This window comes from Theropithecus gelada, chromosome 15 (genome assembly GCF_003255815.1).
Source record: "Theropithecus gelada isolate Dixy chromosome 15, Tgel_1.0, whole genome shotgun sequence".
Classification (NCBI taxonomy): domain Eukaryota; kingdom Metazoa; phylum Chordata; class Mammalia; order Primates; family Cercopithecidae; genus Theropithecus; species Theropithecus gelada.
In genome coordinates this window covers 48546898-48571402 of record NC_037683.1, presented here as the reverse complement: position 1 = coordinate 48571402, position 24505 = coordinate 48546898, and the positions used below count along the sequence as shown (strand labels likewise).

General features: G+C 53.0%; 1 protein-coding gene across 4 annotated transcripts; it reads right to left on the bottom strand.

Moving 5' to 3' along the window:
• AQP7 (aquaporin 7) lies at nt 1–19739 on the bottom strand. 4 transcript variants are annotated; one of them, XM_025359491.1, is made up of 9 exons: nt 19429–19709; nt 18589–18725; nt 18291–18341; nt 11670–11787; nt 2022–2145; nt 1454–1591; nt 1128–1246; nt 700–917; nt 1–341 (listed from the first exon to the last, which is right to left on the bottom strand). In XM_025359491.1, the coding sequence occupies exons 3-9, from the start codon at nt 18314–18316 to the stop codon at nt 56–58; spliced, it is 1029 nt and encodes a 342-aa protein (XP_025215276.1). In that variant the 5' UTR covers nt 18317–18341; nt 18589–18725; nt 19429–19709; the 3' UTR covers nt 1–55. The 4 variants fall into 4 exon arrangements, with proteins under 4 accessions (XP_025215276.1, XP_025215275.1, XP_025215278.1 ...); XM_025359490.1 differs by lacking the exon at nt 18589–18725 and having other exon boundaries at nt 19429–19739; XM_025359493.1 differs by lacking the exon at nt 18589–18725 and having other exon boundaries at nt 1–917; nt 11670–12103; nt 19429–19739.
• Between the last annotated feature and the right edge of the window lie 4766 nt (nt 19740–24505).

The following is a 24505-nucleotide window of genomic DNA, read 5'->3' as shown; positions in this document are numbered from 1 at the left end:
TGTGGGACAAGCCTTGCTTTATTGGGGAAGGGATGGGATCACAAATAATCTCTACTTAGAAGTGCTCTAGGGCCATGGATTCATGTAAGGGCGGGGCAGGGTGGACTGAAGATCTGTTGGCAGGGCTCACGGAGACGGGGGTGAGGGGAGAGATCGCGGGTTCGTGAGATCCCATCTTGGGCAATACGGTTATCCCGTGGTCTTCGTACGCCACAGAGTCCTCCAATTTCAGGGGTTCCCGTGGGATGGTGGAGCCAATGAAGACCAGGTAGATGATGCCACCTAGACAGGCACCCAGAAGTGGTGCCACCACTGGCACCCACCACCAGTTCTCCCCTTCACTGCAGGCAAGAGGCAGAGGCCTGCTGAGGGGGCTGATGCCCAGGACAGCACCCTCATCCACCTCGGCCCACGACAGATTGAGCAGAGAATTCATCCCCAGGCTACCCCGGGAAACATCCCCAACCCGGGGACCCGGTCAGCCTCAGCCCTATTCAGGGACAGGGCTGACACCCAGTGCAGGTGCAGGATCTGTATCTGTACTGGCCTGGGGAAATGTTGGGACTCACTCCTGCTCCCCAGGCCACCTGGGGGTTCAGCAGGACCCTACTGCGCTGCCCCTCACATCACCCGCCACCCCTCAACACACAGGGGAACCACAGAAAAACTCGAAGGAATGGGCCTGGGCAGGGGCAGTACCTGAACACCTCTTTGCCCCAGCCAGCAATGAAGGTGAAGACGCGAGGGGGCAGGTCCCGGGACGGGTTGATGGCATATCCTGTGTTCATACCGAGGGACACCCCAATAATGACCACGAGGATGCCTATCACCAGCGCCTGTGTTCCTGGCAGTGCTGCGTTGTTCTCCTGGTCCGTGATGGCGAAGAGACACAGCTGGAGCATCCCGGTCAGCCACGCCTAAGGAGCAGATGCTGTGGCAGCTCACCTGGGCCGCTCCCCAAGCCACAGGACCTCAGCAGTGCCCCAGATCCAAGCCCACCAGCACAGACACGTCTCGGTACAGTCTCCATCCAGAGTTCTTGTCCTGTCTATCCAGAGGGGCTCCCTGCTGGCTCCGTCCTCAGGGGTGGAGGGCAGGGGGAGGGGTACTCATCCCGGACCACTGACCTCATTCAGGAAGCCCCGCCACAGTGTCATGTGATCAGGAAGGTAGGTGGCAAAAATGCCAGCTGTAGCGACGGGACCGGTCACCATCAGCTGTCCACCCGAAAAGTGGAGAATGGCCGCTGCGGAGACACAGACTGTCGTGTGAACCTGCCCCCAGCTAAGCCCCACTGGGATCCCAGAAATGAGGTTATAGGTGAGAGGGTGGGGGAGCTCCAGGGCTTTTTTCTCCCAGCTATTTTTACTAATCAGGACACTGAGGTCCAGTCTGCCCATATTTCATAGGAGGCGGCTGAGGCCAGAGGCGGACACCTGGGCAGGACACTCACTGTAGAAGAGGGTGTAGATGGTGGCAGCTGCCAGGAAGGAGCCCAGGAACTGCCCCAGCACATAGACCGGAAACTTCCTCCAGGGCACACGGCCCAGTGCACAGTTAGCGAAGGTCACAGCTGCGTTCATGTGGGCCCCTGTGGGCAGCAGGCAAGTGTGTCAGGGAGGGAGAGCAAAACAAACAACAGTGACAAACAGTATTGAGAACAACGATGGCTAGTGTGTATAAGAGCGTGCTCTGTGACAGAGCTCTCTCACTGAGCCCTCACAACCACCCAGTGAGGCCGGGGCCACCGTCTTCGTTTCACTGTTAAGGAAACTGAGGAACAGAGAAGGTGATGACTTGCCTAAGATGACCCAGCCAGTGAAAATGGTGGGTCAGGGGGACCCGGGAACAATCTGGGGCAGACACGTCATAGGCACGGGGTTCAGAGGAGACTTCCTCCTGCCCAGTGGCCAGACTCAGGCACTGGTTGTGCTGGCGAAGGGGCTGACTGAGGCAGGCAGGAAAGAGCCTATTGGGGACACCTCATCTTGCCCGGTCCGGCAGGGGCTGGGCTCACTCACCAGAGATGTGGCCTGCCACGTGCACTCCCATGGTGACTCCGAAGCCAAAACCCAAGTTGACACCAAGGTAGCTCCCATATTTTTTATTTAGAACCATATGGGCCACGGAACCAAGGCCGAACACCTACAAGGGAGGGCCTCTAAGGGGGCTGCCTGCCCAGAAGCCCCAACCTCAGAGGAGGGCTTGGAGCTCAGTTCTAGCTCCTCACCCCCGTGCCCTGGGCCTCCCTGGCGTTGCCTCGAAAATCCTCTGCCACGCCCTCTTCCCCCAGAGCCTTCCCTCCTTACTGCCTCCTCTCCTTGCCCCTGCTGAGGCCTCTCAGACCTGAGCCACTGAGAGCCAGGTGGAGCGGCAGTCAGAAGCTCTTACGACAGACATCCAAGCACCTCAGCCCCAGGCCTACCTGAAGTTTTGGGGTAAGGCAGGGCTGTGAGGAGCGGATGGCTGATGTGGATTGCACCCTCTCAGAGTCCCTCACACTTCAGGCTGGCCTGAAGGAAGTTTCTTTTTTTTTTTTTTAGACGGAGTCTCGCTCTGTCGCCCAGGCTGGAGTGCAGTGGCCTGATCTCAGCTCACTGCAAGCTCCGCCTCCCGGGTTCACACCATTCTCCTGCCTCAGCCTCCCGAGTAGCTGGGACTACAGGCGCCCGCCACCTCGTCCGGCTAGTTTTTTGTATTTTTTTAGTAGAGACGGGGTTTCACCGTGTTAGCCAGGATGGTCTCAATCTCCCGACCTCGTGATCCGCCCGTCTCGGCCTCCCAAAGTGCTGGGATTACAGGCTTGAGCCACCGCGCCCGGCCTGAAGGAAGTTTCTTTAAGGGACCTCCAAATCCATCCATGCCTGACTCTGCCAGGAACCCCTCCCTGCATACACACACACACACACACACACACACACACACCCTCCACCCCAACCTCCACAATGCTGGAACAGTGGGGTCCTAACTGTCTTGCCCTCAGCTTCATTTCCACTGACCCCAGGCAGCATTCCAAGCTGCTGCTGCTTGCCCATCCCTCAGGGCTCCTCAGATGACACCGCCTTCACAGGGGAAGGGGCGTACCTTCAGGCCCATTAGCCTCAGTCTAGAACCACTGTTGCCTTCAGCCCTAGCTCTGTGCTATCCTCTCCCTCTGCAGAGGCCTCCATCTCCCCAGTACCTTCCATCCTCCCATTGATTGGCTTCCACAGACTGGAATCTCATCCTTCCCAGCAAACTGTCCCACCCCTGCCCAGTGTCCTTCTCCAGGATGCCCCCTTCCTGTTTCAGTCAGGCTGCATGAGAGAACACGCTGTCCAGCTGCTTCACCCCTTCCCTCGCACCCCCTCGTCAATCTGGCTTCCACTTCCACATGTCACAGACACCAAAGCTCTCTCCAAGGGCTTCAGCAACCTCCTGATTTTCCAAAGGTCTTTTCAGGCATGGTTTTACCACATCGACAGCTTCAGCTATGCTTGATGCAGTAAAATTCCCATCATCTCCGCTGGGAAGCCAGATCCCTATTTGCAAATCCCCACTGGAACTCTCCTGGTGTTCCACGGGCGTCTCAGGTTCTGTTGAAGGTTTGCCATCTCACAGCACACCTGCTCCTCACTCTATGTTCCCCATCCCCGTTGGCAGAGCCAGAAACTCAGATGTTGCAAATGGGAGCTTCCTCGCTATCCTCCCCAACACCAAATCAGCTCTGCTTACATTCTCCCCAAATCTTACCCAGCCTCCTCCTTGCAGCCAGAGTGACCTTCCTAACAAAAACCCCATCGTGTCTTCCCGGGCTCACTCACTGGCTCCCCTCCACTTCTAGGATGAAGTCCAAACTCAGTAGGCCACCATTTAAGACCCTGCATAATTTCATCCTTTCTGCCTGTTTCATATCTGCCCCAATATTCTTTCCATTCAGCAATAGTATTGCTACTAAATAATAATAACCATTTATTGAGCACTGCCTACATGTCAGCAAGTTATACTGATCACCTCCTTTAACCCTTACACGCCAATGTTATGAGTTAGGTACTATTATTCTCCCCTACTTGACAGCTGAGTAACCTGAAGCTTAGAGAACTTGAATGGCTTGTCCAAGGTCACACAGCCTGTACATGGTGAGCCAGGACTAAATCTAGGCAGTTACCTATGCCAGATGGCCTCAAACCAAACAACTGCGCTGCTCCACGCATGCCTTACTCTCTCGTGCCTCTGTTTTGTTTGTTTGTTTGTTTGATTGATTGATTTTTGAGACAGGGTTTTGCTCTATCACCCAGGCTGGAGTGCAGTGCTGTGACCAGGGCTCATTGCACCCTCCATCTCCTGGGTTCAAATGATCCTCCCACCTCAGTCTCCCAAGTAGTTGGGACTATGGGCATGTGCCACGGCACCCAGCCAATTTTTTTTTTTTTTTTTTTTTTTTTTTTTTAGACAGAGCCTTGCTCTGTTGCCCAAGCTGGAGTGCAGTGGTGCGATCTCGGCTCACTGCAACCTCCAACTCCCTGGTTCAAGTGATTCCCCTGCCTCAGCCTCCCAAGTAGTTGAGGTTATAGGTGCACACCACCATGCCCAGCTGTTTTGTTGTATTTTTAGTAGAGACAGGGTTTCACCATGTTGGCCAGGCTAGTCTCAAACACCTGACCTCAGATGATCGCCTGCGTCAGCCTCCCAAAGTGCTGGGATTACAGGCATGAGCCACTGTGCCGGGCCCCAGCTAATTTTTTCTATTTATTTATTTTTTGAGACAAAGTCTCTAGAGTGCAGTGGCACGATCTCCCACTCACTGCAAGCTCTGCTTCCTGGGTTCACGCCATTCTCCTGCCTCAGCCTCCTGAGCAGCTGGGACTATAGGCACCTGCCACTACACCCGGCTAATTTTTTATAGGTTTAGTAGAGATGGGGTTTCACCGTGTTAGCCAGGATGGTCTCGATATCCTGACCTCGTGATCCACCCACCTCAGCCTCCCAAAGTGCTGGGATTACAGGCGTGAGTCACTGCGCCCGGCCTTTCAATTTATTTTGTGTGGAGATGAGGTGTCACTATGTTGCCCAGGCTGGTCTCGAGCTCCTGGCCTCAAGTAATGCTCTCACCTCAGCCTCCCAGAGTGCTGGGATTACAGGTTTGAGCCACCATGCCTGGCCAGAATATCCTAATAATTTTACACTGACTACATCTTGAAATAGGATTTTGGATATATGGGTTAATTATTAAAATTAATTTCACCTGTTGCTTTTTACATTTTCAGTGTGGATACTAGAAAAATTTAAATTATATAGATGGCTTGTATTGTATTTCCCCTGGAGAGCTTTGTTCTAGCGTTGATGAAAGAGAAAACCTGGAGAATTGTGGACATGAGGGCCGAAGTCAAAGCCGTCAGTGGAGAAGGCCCCAGGAGGGGGTACAGGGTAAGAAGGCAGACCAGGCCAGGCGCGGTGGCTCACGCCTGCAATCCCAGCACTTTGGGAGGCCAAGGTGGACAGATCACTTTGGGTTAGGAGTTCAAGACCAGCATGACAAAACCCCGTCTCTACTAATAATACACAAATTAGCCAGGCGTGGTGGCACTCGCCTGTAATCCCAGCTACTCAGAAGGCTGAGACAGGAGAATTGCTTGAACCCGGGAGGCGGAGGTTGCAGTCAGCCAAGATCGAGCCACTGCACTCCAGCCTGGATGACAGAGCAAGACTCCTTATCAAAAACAAAAACAAAAACAAAAGGTAGCTGGGGCTGCCCATAGAGCCACACATCACACTCATGGGTGGACGCTGGAAACCTCAACTGTGAAGCAGGTGTTGAAATGGGAGAGGAACAGAGAGAGAATGTGCCATGGATGCCGAGGAGAAACAGAGTTTCCCAAGGAAGGTGCGGTCCACACTGTCGCATGGAGCTTCTAGGTCAAGTGCGTACAGGCCTAGAAAGCATGCTTTTTTTTTTAATGTGACAATCCAGCAGTCATTAGGAACATGGTGAGCACTGCGTCATCCAGCTGTGGAGGCAGAAGCCGGGTTCCAGAGCTGGAGAGGTGAGGAGGTGGCAGCAAAGAGTTGAAAGGCACCAGTGTAGACTCCTCTTTGAGAACTCGCCTGAGGAGCAGGGGAGAGAGAACAGGATCCGCGAAGGGGCTGACAGGGTGAGGGGAGGGAGGTTTCGTTTTGTGTTGTTTTCAGTGGAGAAACTTCGGTATGTTTATAGGCTGAGAGAGGGACAGGCTGAAGATAAAGGAGAGAATAAAGTGACAGTGTGAAGTACCTGAGTAGGCTGGACAGCTGGATTGGTGCAGAAGTGGAGGGGTCCTCCAGGAAGGAGAGGACCCCACCCCAGCCAAGGGGTGATATGTGGATACATATGTGGTTAATGGGTCTGGTGGTGAGAGGGACAAGAGGGTGAGGTGAACACCACAGGAAGTGTTGATTATTTTACCTGTCAAGCAGCAGGTCAAGCCATTTGCTTATTTTAAAAAATAAAATAGGCCGGGCGCGGTGGCTCAAGCCTGTAATCCCAGCACTTTGGGAGGCCGAGATGGGCGGATCACGAGGTCAGGAGATCGAGACCATCCTGGCTAACACGGTGAAACCCCGTCTCTACTAAAAATACAAAAAACTAGCCGGGCGAGGTGGCAGGCGCCTGTAGTCCCAGCTACTCGGGAGGCTGAGGCAGGAGAATGGCGGGAACCCGGGAGGCGGAGCTTGCAGTGAGCTGAGATCCGGCCACTGTACTCCAGCCTGGGCGGCAGAGCAAGACTCCGTCTCAAAAAAAAAAATAAATAAATAAAATAAAATAAAATAAAATAAAATAAAATAAATAAATAAGCAAATAAAGTCAGAGTACAGAGCAGATTTGGGGAAGTCTGAGAACATGTGAAATAGCCCAGATATGGTGGGGGAGAGGCAGTTGAGCAGGCCCCACTGGGTCCCTCAGAAGCCCCAGGACAGAAAGGGGGAACCCAGAGCTGGGCTGCCTTCAGATCCAAGATAACGTATAGCAGGGGAGGGCAGGAACAGATGTGGGTGCAGTGGGGAGTGAGGCCAGGACAGGTTGACAGGCTGGCGGGATAAGGAGGTAGAGGGACTGGAGCAGGCATGGAGGGTCTGAAAACAGGGGCCCCCATGGCCTTTCCCCCACTCCAATACCATGTGCTAAAAATACTGAATGAGCATAGGCCGGGTGTGGTGTAATCCCAGCACTTTGGGAGGCCGAGGCAGGCAGATCATGAGGTCAGGAGTTCAAGACCTGCCTGGCCAACATGGTGAAACCCCATCTCTACTAAAGATACAAAAAATTAGCCAGGCGTGGTGGCACACACCTGTAATCCCAGCTACTTGGGAGGCTGAGGCAGGAGAATCGCTTGAACCCAAGAGGCAGAGCAGTGAGCCGAGATGGCGCCACTACACTCCAGCCTGGGCAACAGGGTGCGACTCGGTCTCAAAAAAAAAAATGGGTGAGCGAATGAACCCCACATGATTCCCTGTGTCAGGGTTGCCAACTGGCAAGTCATGCCCTAATTCATCCAGCACACAGGTTTTGTTTAGATAACTTGGTTTTGAAGAACAGAAGTTTCCGTCTCTCTTGAAAAATGAGCAGCTCAGGCAACACTGGCCTGCATTCCACCCTCCATGGCAACAGTCAGCTGGAGTGGCAGCAGCTACAGCCTCGCACAGATTGGCACTCAGCAGCCAGCCAAAGTCCCCACCGCCCTGAGTTGCCACTCTCTTGGCCCCTGTAGCATGTGATCTACAACCTTTGCCCCATGGCTCACGTGTACGGCTGGTTTTCCGGGGCCCGGATGGCTCCAGCCCCTCCTCTCCCTGATCAGTGAATGTGGCCCAGCCCATCCAAGTCTCCCCGACAGCCAGGAGGCCAGCTCCAAGGGCAACACCCCTGGAAGCTGCAACATGGATCAGTCCGCTTCCCTCGTCCCGGCTGCAGTAAATGGGGCCAAGGTCACACTAGCTTTTTGGCAAAACCTTCACCCTGGTGACTCACTGAAATTCCTATATATATATTTAAAAAAAAAAAAAAGCCCTCACTTCTTGGCACAGCCTGGCAACTAAAAATAACAACAACACAATGTCCGACATAGGCTTACACCTCACAAAGTTCTTTTAAAGCGCTACTGTCTTCAATTCTCACAGCAAATCTGCACAGCAAGAATTTTTCTCCCACTCTATAGATGGGGAAACTGAGGCCGAGAGAGGCGTCTTGAACTACCTGAAAATGAGGACCTTACCCTGGCTGGGGGAGCATCGACAAGCCAGAGTCTTTAAAAGCTGGCCATATTTAAGCTAAGGGACAGAGCATAGAGGTTAAGGGTCAAGACTGTGATATTAGGCCAGGCACGGTGACTCACGCCTGTAATCTCAGCACTTTGGGTGGCCGAGGCGGGAGGATCACTTGAGGTCAGGAGTTCAAGACCAGCCTTGACAACATGGTGAAACCTCGTCCCTCCTAAAAATACAAAAATCGGCTGGGCATGGTGGCATGCACCTGTAATTCCAGCTACTCCAGAGGCTGAGGCACAAGAATCGCTTGAACCCGGGAGGTGGAGGTTGCAGTGAGCCGAGATCGCACCACTATGACACAGTAAGACTGTATCTCAAAAAAAAAAAAAAAAAAGACTGATATTAGACTGCACTGGATTTAATCTTGACTTAAAGTGTGACCTTGGGCAAGAGGCTTAGTCTCAAGGAGACTCAGTTTTCCCATCTGTGAAACTGGGATAATAATAGTACCTACTTCACAGGGCTATTGCGAGGATTTGGGAAGATGCTTCACGTAAGGTGCTTCCCATCACAAAGCCCGGGATGCGTTAGGTGCTCAATGAAAATCTCAATAAAAGGAAGAGAAACAGAGATGTGGGCAGATATCAAGCATGTGGGCAGTGCCTATTTCCCTAACAGCTCTCAGAGGACCCACCCTCCTGCCTCCGAGGTTCCAAGGGTTAACAGCCCTCATGGGACTGGAATGTCTTGTGATAAGTGAATTACTTTGCCCTGGATTAAGGAGGGACAGGATCTAGCTGCTGTCCTCACAGCTCAGGAGCCAAAGCAGGTGGGGAGGTAAGAGAGGAGCAGGGGAGGGCCAGAGGCAGAGAGGAGACAGCAGCTGAGAGCACCTGTCCTAATAACAAGAAACCAATACATGGGTACCACATGTGTACTGGGTGCTGAGACTTGACATTCTTCACACAAGTCCTCCAGCTTGGTGTTAGTGTTCCTGTTAACCAATAAGGAAGCTAAAGCTGTGGGCCGGGCGAGGTGACTCACACCAGCAATGCCAGCACTTTGGGAGGCCGAGGCAGGCAGGTCACCTGAATTTAGGAGTTCGAGACCAGCCTGGCCAACCCAGGCTGAAACCCCATCTCTACTAAAAATAGAAAAATTAGCTGAGCACAGTGGTACGAGCCTGTAGTCCCAGCTACTCAGGAGGCTAAGGCAAGAGAGTCACGTGAGTATGGGAGGTGGAGGCTGCAGTGAGCCGAGATTGTGCCACTGCACTCCATCCTAGGAGACAGAGTGAGACCCTGTCTCAAAAACAAGAAAGGTAAATTTGTGAACAGTTAAGATACTTGTGGATGGTCACACAGCTAGAAGATAACAGAGCTAGGATTCAAACACAGCTCCAAAGCCCGTGAAGTCCTAATTCTACACAATATAAGTGAGAAGTCAGGCTTTAAGCCAGGGAGAGACCTGCCCAAGGCCAACCGGTGACTCACTGGCAGGGTCAGGCTAAGAACCCTGGTGTTCTGATTTCCTCTCTCCCTTGAGATCCATGGGCGCTACCACACACACAAACATTCTCTCTCACCCCACCTTCCTCTAGCATGCACCTGGCTGCCTTGGCTTCCCTTCCCAGAGGCTGCCCCTTCTTTTTCTAGACCTGGACCCTGCATAAGATGCAGTAAACATGGCTACAGTCGTGTTAAGGGCAGAGGCTCGCTGTGGTAAGTGGCAGGGCTGAAGCAGGTGGAGAGGGAGCAACCTCACATCCCGCCTGCAGTCTGGATTCTGTCCCAGTCACACACTAAGAAGAGCCCTTGTCAAGGTTACCAGCAGCCTCCACGTTGCCAAACCCTAAGGCTTCTTGCCAGTGCTCACCTTGCGTGGCCCATCTGCTGACAGCTTCTTCCTGGTGGAACCACTGCCCCCCTCTGTCATGCAGTCTGCTCTGGGTCTCCTCCCACCTCTCTGACCATTCCTTCTCAGGCTCTTTTGCGTGCACCTCTTCATTCCTCAGGGCTCTGTCCTCAAACCATCCTTTTCTCTTTCTGTACACTCTCTCTGGACAATGTCGACAATCACCACCTGTGTTATGATGAACTTCAACTTTTTCCTTCCAGACCAAGCCTCTCCTGAGCTCCAGCCCCTTGCCTGTGTTTAACTATCTCCTGGATTTCCCCATGGGCATCTCGCCTCTCACCCTGTGCTGGGCCCCGTGCTCCAGAACAGCTCATCAGCGCTTTGCCCACATCTTCTGCTGGCAGAGTCTCCCCAGTTCCATCTTCCACAGCCCTCTCAAACACGTGCTTTCTTCTCCAACCCCAGACCAGTCATCACCCTCTCTCTGTCCCAGATCAGAAACAGCCTCTTAAGTGGTTCCCTCTTGCCAGCCGTGCCTGTCCTGCTTTTGCTCCACACTGCACCCAAAATTACCTTTAAAATCCAAATCTGATCATGTCACTCCCCTGCTTGCCAGCCTTCAACATCGCCCAGTGCCCTCTGGATTCATTCTCAGAGCCTGATCATCAAGTTTCTCTTCAATATCTCTCTTTCTTTTTTTTTCTTTTTTTTTTGAGACAGAGTCTCGCTCTGTCGCCCAGGCTGGAGTGCAGTGGCTGGATCTCAGCTCACTGCAAGCTCCGCCTCCCGGGTTTACGCCATTCTCCTGCCTCAGCCTCCCAAGTAGCTGGGACTACAGGCACCCGCCACCTCACCCAGCTAGTTTTTTGTATTTTTTAGTAGAGACGGGGTTTCACTGTGTTAGCCAGGATGGTCTCGATCTCCTGACCTCGTGATCCGCCTGTCTCGGCCTCCCAAAGTGCTGGGATTACAGGCTTGAGCCACCGCGCCCGGCCAATATCTTTCTTTCTTTTCTTTTTTTTTTTTTTGAGACAGAATTTCACTCCTGTCGCCCAGACTGGAGTGCAATGATGTGATTTCAGCTCACTCCAACCTCTGCCTTCTAGGTTCAAGTGATTCTCCTGCCTCAGCCTCTGAATAGCTGAGATTACAGGCGTCCACCACCATGCCCAGCTAATTTTTGTATTTTTAGTAGAGACGGGGTTTCACCGTGTTGGCCAGGCAGGTTTCAAACTCCTGACCTCAGGTGATCCACCTGCCTCAGCCTCCCAAAGTGCTGAGATTACAGGCATGAGCCACTGCACCTGGGCCTCTTCAATCTCTTCACCCTGGGTTTCCCTTCTCCCCATTTCCAGCCATGCCCCTGATACCCCAGTGCATGGTTTCATTCGACCCCCACATATTATGAGCCTTTCTGTCCAAATAGACTTGATGAGAAAGGCCCCCCACCTCTTTACTTTCCTCTGCTGCTTCCCCTGGCTCCCAGCTCAGAGGCAAGGAATGGACAATGTGACTTACAGGGTCAGCATGGGGAGGGGGTCATGGATGGCCCTGGTGGAGCCCCACCCACTTCGTGCTGCCCACCCACTCACCATCATGACATACGTGCTCATGAACTCGGCCAGGAACTCTCGCACCATCTTCTTCTGCAGTATTTCCTGGATCTTTGCTATCACGGACCAGGAGACCATTTTGGAGCCACGGGTGGACCTGAGACAGTGACCCGAGCCCATGGACAGAAAGAAGACTCAAGTCTGCCTGCTGCCCATTGGCTCTTCAACTCACAACTGAGTTAATGGGTAACCCAGCAGCCTCACCACACACACCTCCTCTTGCCCAGGGCAGCTGGGACAGCTGGAATTGGAGACACTTGAGAGCCATGGGGACATGGAGAGGAACGGGGTAGACAGCCAGGCCATGCTCCTTCTAGTTGGGACTGGACCAGTAAAAATGGCACACTAATGAAACCACTTTGCAGAGGGGCAGGTGGGGAGCTGAAAGTGCGATCCACGATGCCAACAAGTCTCTGGGAAAAAGCAGGGTAGGAGAGAGCAGACTGGAAAGTGGAGCTCAGTTGTCTATGTCTATCCATCTGTCTGTCTGCCTATCTGCTAGAGCCAGAACTTTGGGGTCACAGGCCAGGGCCTGGCAACAGTGAGACACTCTACAAACAGCATGAGGTGTGACAAAGTCTGCTGCCGAGCTCTATAAACAGCACTGAGCGCTGAAACATGTACCAGGTTCTGTCAAAGATGAAGGGGTCAGCAAAATGCACCAGGCTCTGCAACCAGGTCAGTGCAAACAGAGGTTTGTGAGAGAGTGAGTGAATGAATGAATGATCAAGAGAGAGGGAGGGAGAAAAGGAAGGACTGGATCTTACTTCCTGGTGTATCTTCAGTGCCTAGCACAATGCCAGGCCGTAGTAGATGTACAATAAATATTTGTTGAATGAGTGAAAACTGGGGAATCTGTCTTACTCTCAACTAGATCCTCAAAGCTTCCCAAAGTGCCTGGCACTTAATATATATTTTATTTAGTGAAGTGCACAATTAGATGGACAGGTAGATGAAACAGTGAGTAACAGGTCCCAAATCTGCGTATAGGGAGAGGTATAGGACTGGAGTTTGGGGAAGGTGGTGGGGTGGGGATGGAGGATAAAGAGGAAGAAGAGGGGCCGGGCCCAGTGGCTCATGCCTATAATCCCAGCACTTTGGAATGCCACGGTGGGCAGATCACCTGAGGTGGGGAGTTCGAGACCAGCCTGACCAACATGGAGAAACCCCATCTCTACTAAAAAATACAAAATAAGCCAGGCATGGTGGCACATGCCTGTAATCCCAGCTACTTCAGAGGCTGAGGCAGGAGAATCGCTTGAACACAGAAGGCGGAGATTTCGGTGAGCCAAGATCTCACCACTGCATTCCAGCCTGGGCAACAAGAGGGAGACTCCGTCTCAAAAACAGAAAAAAAGTGGGGGGGAAGAAGAGGGATACAGATACCTCTAAGTGTGGCCTTAGTGCTTGTTTAGACTAGTCACTCTGCTCTCTCACTGTCTGCATGCCCAGAAGCTGACACTAGCCCCTCAACTCCTCTGGCCAGCCTATCCTTGCACATCACGTACTGCCTTAGCTGCAGGCCTTTGCACATGCCAGTCCTACGCCCAAAATGGTCCCCTGCATCCCCAGAGGCTCCTTTACCTGCCAGCCTTCTTTCCTTGACCTAAATTTCCCTTTCTCTGGGAGAGCGGCCTACCCCCTCCTCTAGGCCATTCACTTCCTCCACATGCCCCATGGTGCCCACTCTTTCAGCTGGGGCAATGCTCATCACACTGCAATGTAATTGCTCAATTAGGCCAGGCACAGTGGCTCACGCCTGTAATCCCAGGACTAGCTGAGGCAAGCTGATCACTTGAGCCCAGGAGTTCAAGACCAGCCTGGGCAGCACGACAAAACCTTATCTCTATTAAAAAAAAAAAAATTAGTCAGGTGTGGTGGTGCATGCCTGTGGTCCCAGCTACTGGGGAGGCTGAGGTGAGAAGATTGCTTGAGCCTGGAAGGCAGAGGTTGCAGTGAGCTGAGATCACACCACTGCACTCCAGCATGGGTGACAGAGTGAGACCCTGTCTCAAAAAAAAAAAAAAAAAGCTTAATTAACTGTTTTTCTTCCTAAGGGCTGGGATCATACCAGTTTCCTTCACTGCAGTGCCTGAACACAGTAGGCATAGTAGATTCAATAAATCTTTGGTTCATTGGCTGGGCGTTGCCTGCTGTGTGCTGAAAGGAGCCAGGCTTCCAGGATTCCCTTGGTGTTCTGGGTTTCCTGCTCTGTCCACCTCTCCCCTGCTTCTATGGTACCTTCCCAGGACTGTCTTTGGGCTGTTGCTTGCCTTGGCAGGGTCTCTTCTTCAGGGCTGAGGAGGCTGGCCATGGGATAATGAGACCCCTATACGATGCTGCATGAGAGCTGGAGTTGGATGGGGACCAGTGGATTATCCACGCAACTCTGCATCCCCCTCCATCTATTCATCCCTTGTTTTGTTTTTCTGGGGCAAGGAATAGAGCAAGGACTGGGATGGGTGAGCTATGAACAGAGGGTCTCAGCTGAAAAGTGGAAGATGTTTTATTCCATGCCTGGACATCTCTCATTCCCTCTGCTTACTTTTTGCTGCTGTGAGGCCAGGGGAATTTAGGAGTCCCGAGGAATGCTGCTGCTCTCCCTAGCAGTGTGAGGTGACCCTCCACTGGCCCCCATCTAACCCCAGCTCCAGTGTTGGAGGCAACCACAGAAGAGGGGAGAGAAGTGGACAGAGCAGAAAGCTAAGAACACCAAGAGGATCCTGGAAGCCTGGCTCCTTCCTCATCACCACACAGCAGGCAAGACACAGTAAGCAACAGATAACCACCGACCAGCCAATGAACTCAAGATTTCTTGAATCTACTATGCCTAGAATGTTCAGGCGCTGCAGTAAGGGACACTGGTATGATCCCAGCCTGTGGGAAGAAAAGCAATAGATAGAGCAATTACTGTGCAGTGTGATGAGCACTGCCCCAGCTGGAAGAGGGGCACCATGGGGCATGTGCAGGAAGTGAATGGCCTAGAGGAGGAGGTAGGAGGCTCCCAGAGAAAAGGAAATCTAGGTCAAGAAAAGAAGGCTGGCGGGTAAAGGAGCCTCCAGGGAGGCAGGGATCATTCTGGGCATAGGACTGCCATGTGCAAAGGCCTGCAGCTAAGGCAGTATCCAATGTGCAGGAATGGGCTGGCCACAGAGGAGTGGAGGTGGCATGAGATGGGCAGAGAGGGGCCAGGGCCAGGTGGCAGAAGGCCCCATGGCCCACATTAGGGAGTCTGAACTCTACCAGAGGGCCATGGGCCAACTGGAGGATTTCAGCAAGAGAGCTGCCTCCCCTGTGGAGGCCAGGATGGAGGAAGTGGAGTTAAGGCAGGGTGAGCATCAGCTTCTCCACAGACGAGTAGAGAAGTGGTGGCAGCCTGCGCCACAGAGATGGCAGTGCCAACGGCCACAAGAGCACAGTCAAGCTGACAGGATTGGTGTTCGGTTAGAGAGGGAAGGGAGCGGGGCAGCTCAGCGACGCCCTCAGGTCCTGGCTAGGGCAGCGGAATGACTAGTGTGGGGCGCAGCAGAGAAGCTGCGGGAGAACGGACGAGGAGGCCCTTTCTGGACATGCTGAGTGTGAGAAGCCCGCTGGACACCCGGGTGGAATGGCCAGTGAGGAGGCAGCTGGTCATGTGGTCTCACTTACAGACACATGTGGAGGTCAGCAAATCACAGATGGTGCTCTGAGCCATGGACACAGACGACAGAGCTCAAGGAGAGGGTACAGACTAAGAAGACGGGCCCAAGAAAGCCAGCCTACAAAGCAAGGAACTGACAGCCAACCAGATCCCCTAAGTAATCTGCTAACCAAGGAACTAAATAGCTAACAACTCACTAACGCTTGTTTATTTTCTTTTTCTTTCCTTTTTTGAGACAGGGTCTCACTCTGTCACCCAGGCTGGAGTGCAGTGGCACAGTCCCAGCTCACTGCAGCCTAGACTTCCCAGGGTTCAAGCGATCCTGCCACCTCAGCCTCCCAAGTAGCGGGGACTACAGGAGCACGCACCATGCCCGGCTATTTTTTTTCTATTTTTTGTAGAGATGGGGTTTTGCCATGTTGCCCAAGCTGGTCCCAAACTCCTGGACTCAAGCAATCCTCCCGCCTCAGCCTCCCAAGGTGCTGGGAATTCAGGTGTGAGCCACCACGCCCGGTGGCTTACTAACCCTTTGACTAATCTATCAAAAACCAACTAACTGATTCTCCTGTTAACCAGCTATTAACTCATTTAATTATCGAATCAACCGGTCAACCATAACCTATCCAACTAACCACAAGCCAACAATTCAACCTGCTAACCAACATTTCTTCATTCAACAAACATTTGTTGTCCAGGCATGGTGGCTCACGCCTGTAATCCCAACACTTTGGGAGGCCGAGGCAGGTGGATCACTTGAGGTCAGGAGATCAAGACTAGCCTGGCCAACATGGCAAAACCCCATTTCCACTTAAAAAAAAAAAAAAAATAGCTGGGCTTGGTGGCAGGTGCCTGTAATCCCAGCTGGGGGGCTGAGACATGAGAATCACTTGAACCCAAGAAGCAGAAGTTGCAGTGAGCCGAGATCGCACCACTGCACTCCAGCCTGGGCAACAGAGCAAGACTCTGTCTCAAAAAAGAAAAAAAATTTTTTTTTTGTTGAGCACCTACTTACGAGTCAAGCACCAGGAATACAAAGTTAAAACCCACTCTCCACCCTTGGGTCACTCTGTTTAATGGAAGAGATGGGTAATGGCAACATCAGCAGAGAGAAGCAGCCTGGGACTGGGGGAGCTCAGGGGAGGCGTGGGAGGTGGGGCCTGAAGGAGGTTTTGAAGAATGGGCGGGTGGTGGCCTGACATGGCCGTGGGGGAGTAGGCTGGTGGTAGAAAGAATGGTGGAAGCTGTGCACATTCTAGATATTTTAGGAGATTGGTGACTGGATATGAGACATAGGGGAGAGGGAAGTATCAAGGATATGATCTGGACTTCTGGCTTGAGCAACTGAGGAGAAGGGGGCCCCTGACTGAGCCAAGAGCACAGGAGGAGTGAACTTGCAGGGGGCGGAGGAGGCCGTTTCCATCTAGGAGCTGAGTTGCCTGTGAGACACCAGTGGGTCTCTAGAAACAGGATCTAAAGCCCTGGAGAGAGACATAGGCTGGAGGCAGTGATGTCAACAGAGGGGCATTATTCGTTCTCTCCTTCCAAGTGTACAACAGCCCAATATTCCTGCTCGTGTGGATCTGACAGCAATGAAGTGTAATAAGCAAGTACATTTGTATAAGAGAAGGTACCAGCTCGTATGGAAAAAACAGAGCAAGGAGAGGGGAATTGGGATTGCAGGGGCTGGAGATGGGATGTGATTTCAAATAGGGCAGTCAGAGTAATCCTTGTTGAGAAGGTGGCGTTGGAGCAAAGCCATGAAGGAGATGAGAGTGGGCTGTATGTTAACTGCAGAAAGCCCCTCAGGTGGAGGGAACAGTCATCAGAGGACTCCCAGGATATTTGAAGAAAGCAAAGAAAGTCAATGTGAGGCCGGGTGCAGTGGCTCACGCCTGTAATTCCAACCTTTTGGGAGACCGAGGCAGGTGGATCACCTGAGTTCAGGAGTTCAAGAGCAGCCTGGCCAACATGGCAAAACCCCATTTCTACTAAAAATACCAAAAAAAAAAAAAAAAAAAAAAAAAAAATTAGCTGGACGTGGTAGTATGTGTCTATAATCCTGTAATCCCAGCTCCTCAGAAGGCTGAGGCAAGAGAATTGCTTGGGCCGGGCGCGGTGGCTCAAGCCTGTAATCCCAGCACTTTGGGAGGCCGAGACGGGTGGATCACGAGGTCAGGAGATCGAGACCATCCTGGCTAACACGGTGAAACCCCGTCTCTACTAAGAAATACAAAAAACTAGCCGGGCGAGGTGGCAGGCGCCTGTAGTCCCAGCTACTCGGGAGGCTGAGGCCGGAGAATGGCGTGAACCCGGGAGGCGGAGCTTGCAGTGAGCTGAGATCCGGCCACTGCACTCTAGCCTGGGCTACAGAGCGAGACTCCGTCTCAAAAAAAAAAAAAAAAAAAAAAAAAAGAGAATTGCTTGAACCCGGGACGCGGAGGTTGCAGTGAGCCAAGATCGCGCCATTGCACTCCAGCCTGGGGGACAGAGTTGGATTCTGTCTCAAAAAAAAAAAAAAACAAAACAGAAAAGAAACTCGGTGTGGCTCAGTGTGGCTGGAGGAGGGAAAGCAGGGGGCTGGAGCGGGGAGGCCAGAAAGCTAACAAGGACTACATAGGCAGGGCCTTGGCCATTGCAAGGACTGGTTCTTGTTCACCCCAAAGACAACGGAGCCTGAGAGGGTGAGAGGTGCTGAGTTCGGTTGAGTTGAAGGCCACCTGCATGCCTTGACCCTCATCCAAGGCTTTCTGAGCCTCCCCTCACCCTAGGACCCAGCCCAGGCAACAGGTGTAAGATGCTCTTCTTCTGGGACCTCAGAGGCAAGTGGGTGGGTGGGGAGGAGGAGGTAGAGGGGGGACAGCTACCCCAAGGAAGAGGCTGAGGGTGGAGCAGGAAGGGCACTGAAGTGGGCTGGGTGGAGGACAGGGGGCTAGAGGGGGAGAAGGGGGTTGGGTACTTACCGCCTGTGCCTGGATGTTTGAACCATGTTTTGTCTTTCAGATTTGTAGATGCTGAGGAGCCAAAGAGAGGTCACCATGGCTGGAGCACACAGAACTTGGCCCCACACTTCTATCAGACCTTGGCCCCCAGGGGAGAAGCCCTGGGGCAGCTCCTACTAGTGCCACTCCCTTAACCCAGTCAAGCAACAGGGAGGGAGGAGCAGTGCTCAGCCAATGAGGCGACGCCCTGGAGCCCCACCCACCCATGCTGGCCCCAGGACCCCAACCCCAGGCCAGACCCTCCAGCGCTCCTCCAGACCTTCCCTGTCTGCAGCCCGGCTTTGAACTGTGGAGATGCCCTCAGCCTCTGCTCAGTGGCTCCAGCCTCATATTTGCGTGCTATACATTTAACCTCAAGCCCACTTGCTGCTAACTTAAACTGTGACTGTCCAGGACCTGCACACACACACACATGCACACACGCGCGCACACACACACACACACAGAAGGTGAACACACAGGATGAGGCTCTGAAAACTCATTTCATCCTGTACCTTGCCTAAAAATTCCCCTTTGTACTCCTATCTTTCTCTCTAATTGACAGCATGAAGGTAGCCCCAAGTCCCCTCACCCTGTCTGTCCTCCTCATTCTCTAACTCAGTTCCCTCTAGCTGCAGCACAGACTCTAATCCCCAGCCCTGACTGCAGAAACCCTCCAGCCCCAGCTCTAGCCCCGCAGGAGGGGACTCCGCAGGAGGAACAACTGCAGCAAGCTGGCAGCTGACCCATCTCTGGCCTGCACTCCTCCCCCTGTGGTCCACGGCCGGTGGTCTTCAGCTCTCTCCTCGTCCCACTCCCATGGTCTGCTGACAGCCCAGCCCAGCACATCCCTGCCATCTCTGCTCTACCGCTGGTCCTCCCAACAACCAGTATACAGGTAAGGAAACTGAGGCTCAGAGAGAGCGTGTGTGTGCCTGTGTCACACAGCAACACAGGACTGCACCAGAGCCAGAAAGCCAGGCCTTCCACTCCCAGCCAGCGCTCCTTCCCCAAACAATCCCACAGTCACCTCCTCCCTGTGTGGTACCAAAGGAATGGCCCTTCCGGATCTGGGCACTGAGGAGGCCGCCCCATCCACCCTGCCTGGAGCCCCACTCACTCTGCTGAAATGCCTTCTGATTCTCAGCCTCTGCCTTGGGGGCTTCTCAGTTAAAGTGCATCTTGATCTTGTTCCTCCGAGACGGTCCCTGGCTCAGCTTCCACTCCCAGCTGGGGCTCGGCTATCCCTGTGTCCCCAGTCCAGAGCCTGCCTCTCAGCCCTCCCAGGGCGGCCTCAAGCACTGCTCCTGCTCCTCTAGGGGAGAGGTCAGTAAGGCTGGGGTTTGGCTGGTGCCACTTGAGCCAAGTCCGGATGCACTGCCCAAAATAACATCCCTCGTCTGGCCAGCGGTGCCATGGAGACCGAGTTCTGAAGCAGCCCTTTGTGAGGTCAGAGGTGCAGATCCGGGTGGGCACTCTGGGCCTCACAGTCCCAGAGGAAAGGCCTGTCCTCCAAGCCAATGTGCAGCCTGACTCTGGGGCAGCGCCTGAGGAAGCCCTCCCCAAGCCCCAGCCCTGGGGAAGGCTGCAGAGGCCTTTGAGCCCCCAGAGTTGGGGAGAGCTGTGCAGAATAGGACTGGAGGTGGAAGTGTTGGAGATCAACAGCCAGATGGAGGGGACGCGGGGAGGCCGTGGATCAGTCTTCAGGGAGCCCCATTCTGAAGGGGGAAAGGGAGACTCAGGCCCAGTCCTCAGGGCCCCCAGTCTGAGAGGAAGGAGGACAAACAAGCCATATTTGCAGAGAAACACGAGCCTGAGGGAGGAGGTAGAAGCCCAGGCCTGGCCCCTCTGAGGGCCCCTAGTCCGAGGAGCAGGTGGAAACCTAGACCCTGTCCTCAGGAAAACACCTCCCTTAGGAAAGGTCAGCAGGGCCCCTGTGAAGGAGCCAGAGCTGGATCGGGGCGTGGGGTTCGGGGCTCAGCAGCATGGGAGCTCCGGGACTGAGGTGTGGTCAGGAGAGACCCTGGGGACCAGTGGCAGTCCAAGAGGACTTTTGGAGCCAGGGCCTGACTAGGTCTCAAACAATGGGGCAGGCAGTTCGGGGTTTCAGCAGGTGGCCCAGTGCTGAGACACGAGGGAGGTGTTTCTGGTCTGCAGACTCTGAGGACACTTGCTGTGTGGCATGGTGGATGGTGGGTAAGTCCTGAGAACTTCTGGGGCCAGGCTCCATGGGTGGGAAAAGGCATAGGATTCAGTTGTCCAAAGCCCAGGTGTGGGAATGGAACTGTCCTGTAGAGGGTGCCAAAGACCAGGTCTGGAACCTGCATAGCCCCCACACACCCTCCCACCCCTTCCAGCTTTTTCTGCAGGTCCTTCTGCAGGGGTGAGGCGGGGAGAGGAAGGGGTTGGCCGCAGTCCCGGGGCTTCCTAGTCAGAAGCCCTCTGTAAGGCACTAACTTCCCTCTGCAGATTTTTTTTTTTTTTTTTGAGATGGAGTCCCGCTCCACCCAGGCTGGAGTGCAGTGGCACGATCTTGTCTCACCACAATCTCTGCCTCATGGGTTCAAGTGATTCTCCTGCCTCAGCCTCCCAAGTAGTTGGGATTACAGGTGTGCGCCACCAAGCCTAGCTAATGTTTTTTGTGTTTTTAGTAAAGACGGGGTGTCACCATGTTGGTCAGGCTGGTCTCAAACTCCTGACCTCAGGGAATCCATCCGTCTCGGCCTCCCAAAGTGCTAGGATTATAGGTGTGAGCCACTGCACCCAGCCTCCCTCTGCAGATTGTACGTGGGCTTGAGACTCAGTCTCTCTTCCTCAGGAAGGGAGGGGTGCACGCCTGGAAATGGGAGAGCCCTGCCTTTATTCCTTTCCCATGTGTGCTCCCACGGCTGGGATGAGGTCATGTCAGAAGTGGATCTGGGGTCTTGGATGAGGTCAGCACTTCAGAGTTGAACTGGACTGGTGTCAGGTTGGTGAGGGAGGGAATTGGGATCCATGCTGGGGTCGCAGATCAGACCCTAAGCTCATTTACAGGACTTGACCCTGGGGACTGAGAGGTGGAGAAGACACAGTCCTGTCTGTCTCATGGCAGAGACAGGTAAGCAGCAGGTGACTTAGGACACACCAGATAAGCTGGAAGGAATACAGACAGGGCTAGCCCAAGCTCGAGGGGGACAAGGGTCTTCCGGAAGAGGTGACATGGGAACTGAGTTTTCCAAAACGAGCAGGGGGAGGAAGGACACCGTGGCATTTGAAGCTTGATGGGATTGTGAGAAAACCTGGGAGCTGTGAGTGACTTGCAGAGGGCTGTGGAAATGGGCAGGGGTAGACCATGAAGGGCTTTGTCGGCCAGGCCCAGGAGTTCAGACTTTAACCCAAGGGCCTGAGGAGCCTTCAAAGGGTTCTTAATAAAGGGAAGAGCAATGGGGTCAACCTGAGGTCCCCGAGGTCCCAGGGCATCCAGCAGGCAGAGGCACAGTTGGGCCTGCGCTCGGGAGAGGGGTCTAGCTGGAGAAAGAGAAGAGGAGATCAGCCCCTGGGCTTCAGCACTAGAGTCGCTGGGGCTACCCAAGAAGCACAGGGAGTGAGGCAGGGGCCAGGGTCAGGATTCTGGGGAACAGGGATGATGAACGAGTGGGTGGGGAAGGGGCTGAAAACCCAGACACAGGGCTGCCCAGAGACTGACAGGAGCCAGTAGGGGGCTGTTGCCCCAGAGTTGGGTGCTGGGAGGGGCTGGCCAGGCAGGTGTTTGCATACAGCTGCCTGGATGAGCTGGTGGGGATAGAGGGTGGCAACAGCGCTGAAGAAGCTGAGGCTGAGGAGGCAGAAAGTTCAACTGCAGAGAGAAGAGTGGCAGCTAAAGGGGCCACCAAGGTGGGAGTTTGGGTCAGAGCTGTGAAGCATGTTAGTCTGCACAGAGCTTGCGGGGGGTCTCTGAGCCAGTGAAGATGGGGGTGGGGCAGAGAGGGAACACCTGGGGTCCTTTCTTCATAGGATGGGCTTCAGTAGAGTTAGCAGATAAAATATAAGATGCCCAGTTAAATTTGAATTTCAAAGAAACAATATTTGACACAACCTTATACCCGGTATACCTTTAGTCTAACCTCAGGCCCTCTTGATGCTTAAACTGTGACTGTCCAGGACACACACACACAAACACACACACACACACACACACGGTTTTATTTTTAGCAAATAAAAATATAGCCGGGCACATTGGCTCACTCTTGTAATCCTAACACTTTGGGAGGCTGAGGTTGGTGGATCACTCGAAGTCAGGAGTTTGAGAACAGCCTGGCCAACATGGTGAAACCCCACCTCTACTAAAAATACAAAAATTAGCCGGGTATGGTGGCAGGCACCTGCAATCCCAGCTACGTCAGGAGGCTGAGACAGGAGAATTACTTGAACCCCAGGAGGCGGAGGTTGCAGTGAGCTGAGATGGCGCCACTGCACTCCAGCCTGGGTGACAGAGTGAGACTCTGTCTCAAAATAAATAAATACATATGAGAATAAAAGAAAATGCTTTTTGCTTTTTTCTTTTTCTTTCTTTCTTTCTTTTTTTTTTTTTTTTTTTTGAGATGGAGTTTCGCTGTTGTCACTGGAGTGCTAGAATGCGGTGGCGCCATCTCAGCTCACTGCAACCTCCACCTCCTGGGGTTCAAGTAATTCTCTTGCCTCAGCCTCCCGAGTAGCTGGGATTACAGGCATGCACCACTATGCCCAGCTAATTTTTATATTTTTAGTAGAGATGGGGTTTCACCATGTTGGCCAGGCTGGTCTCAAACTTCTGACTTCAGGTGATCCACCCACCTCGGCCTCCCAAAGTGCTGGGATTACAGGCATGAGCCACTGCGCCCTGCCTAAAATACTTTTTTCATTCAAACGTTGGTCAAGAATATCTTTCTGCCGGGCGCGGTGGCTCAAGCCTGTAATCCCAGCACTTTGGGAGGCCGAGACGGGTGGATCACGAGGTCAGGAGATCGAGACCATCCTGGCTAACACGGTGAAACCCCGTCTCTACTAAAAAAAAATTTAAAAAACTAGCCGGGCGTGGTGGCGGCGCCTGTAGTCCCAGCTACTCGGGAGGCTGAGGCAGGAGAATGGCGTGAACCCGGGCGGCGGAGCTTGCAGTGAGCTGAGATCCGGCCACTGCACTCCAGCCTGGGCGACAGAGCGAGACTCCGTCTCAAAAAAAATAAATAAATAAATAAATAAAATAAAAAAAAAAAAAAAAAAAAAGAATATCTTTCTGTGCCAGTAGGTCCATGTCCACCTCATGCCTGTTGTACAGCATTCCACCTGATGGAGATTATATCATGCGGAATCCTTCTATTGATGGGTGTTTAGATTGTCTCCAATTTTAAACGGACCCAGCTCTTCTCTTTTATGAACAGGATGGGATAAACACAATTGGCTGAAACTCAATAAAGAATGAAAATGAAAATTGAAATTTTAAAATATCAGAATGAAGAAACAAAAATGACTAAAGATGCTAAAAACTGCCCTCAAATTTTCCCCAAAGTGTTGATAGACACACACAAAAGAAACATTTTGATTAAATTATTTGTTTCAATCAACATGCCATTGGATTAACTTATCACAAAACCTGCTTTTCATCACATTGTTTTACACTTGTGTTTTTTCTGACTCTTTCGAGCCACGGAATCCTTTGCATAACTCAGGAGCCCATGGTATAAACAAGTAAGGAAGGAGCTACTCTGGCTCCAGGCGCAGGGGTAGGGGTAGGAGGGCAGGGTAGGCCCCTCAAGGAGCCCTGGTCTCTCTCAAATCATCTGAAGCCATGAACGTTCTCAGAATGTCCCAAAAAGAAAAGACACTTAAGCCCCACCCAGGTAAGTGTCTCCTTCCAAACTCATTTTTCGGGTAGGAAAATAGATTCAGAGCAAGGTAACAACTTGCCCAAGATCACCTAGAACTAGAACATCCAGACGAGGGCTCTGGCTCCCCCAAGGACACCAGGGCTCCCCTACTAGGTGGCGAGGCCGGGGAGGGGCAAGGGCACAGGTAGGACCCAGGAAGGTCTTTAACTCTCACACCCACAAATTACCAGAACTCCGCCTCACCCCCCGCCCAGGCTCTCATCCTTCTCAGAGTCATCCACGGGCTTTCAGGACAGGGCAGATGGAGACCAAGGCAGACAGGATCAGGCACAGCCGCTTGTGCAAGGGCGAAGA

Excerpts from the sequence above, each read along its gene's own strand:
- AQP7 (XM_025359490.1), bottom strand. The coding sequence starts at position 18,316 with ATGGTTCAAACATCCAGGCACAGGCG. Across the intron at positions 11,788-18,290 it reads CAAACATCCAGGCACAGGCG|GTCCACCCGTGGCTCCAAAA; the intron begins GTAAGTACCCAA and ends TCACTGTCTCAG. Across the intron at positions 1,247-1,453 it reads CATCTACACCCTCTTCTACA|CGGCCATTCTCCACTTTTCG; the intron begins GTGAGTGTCCTG and ends GTGTCTCCGCAG.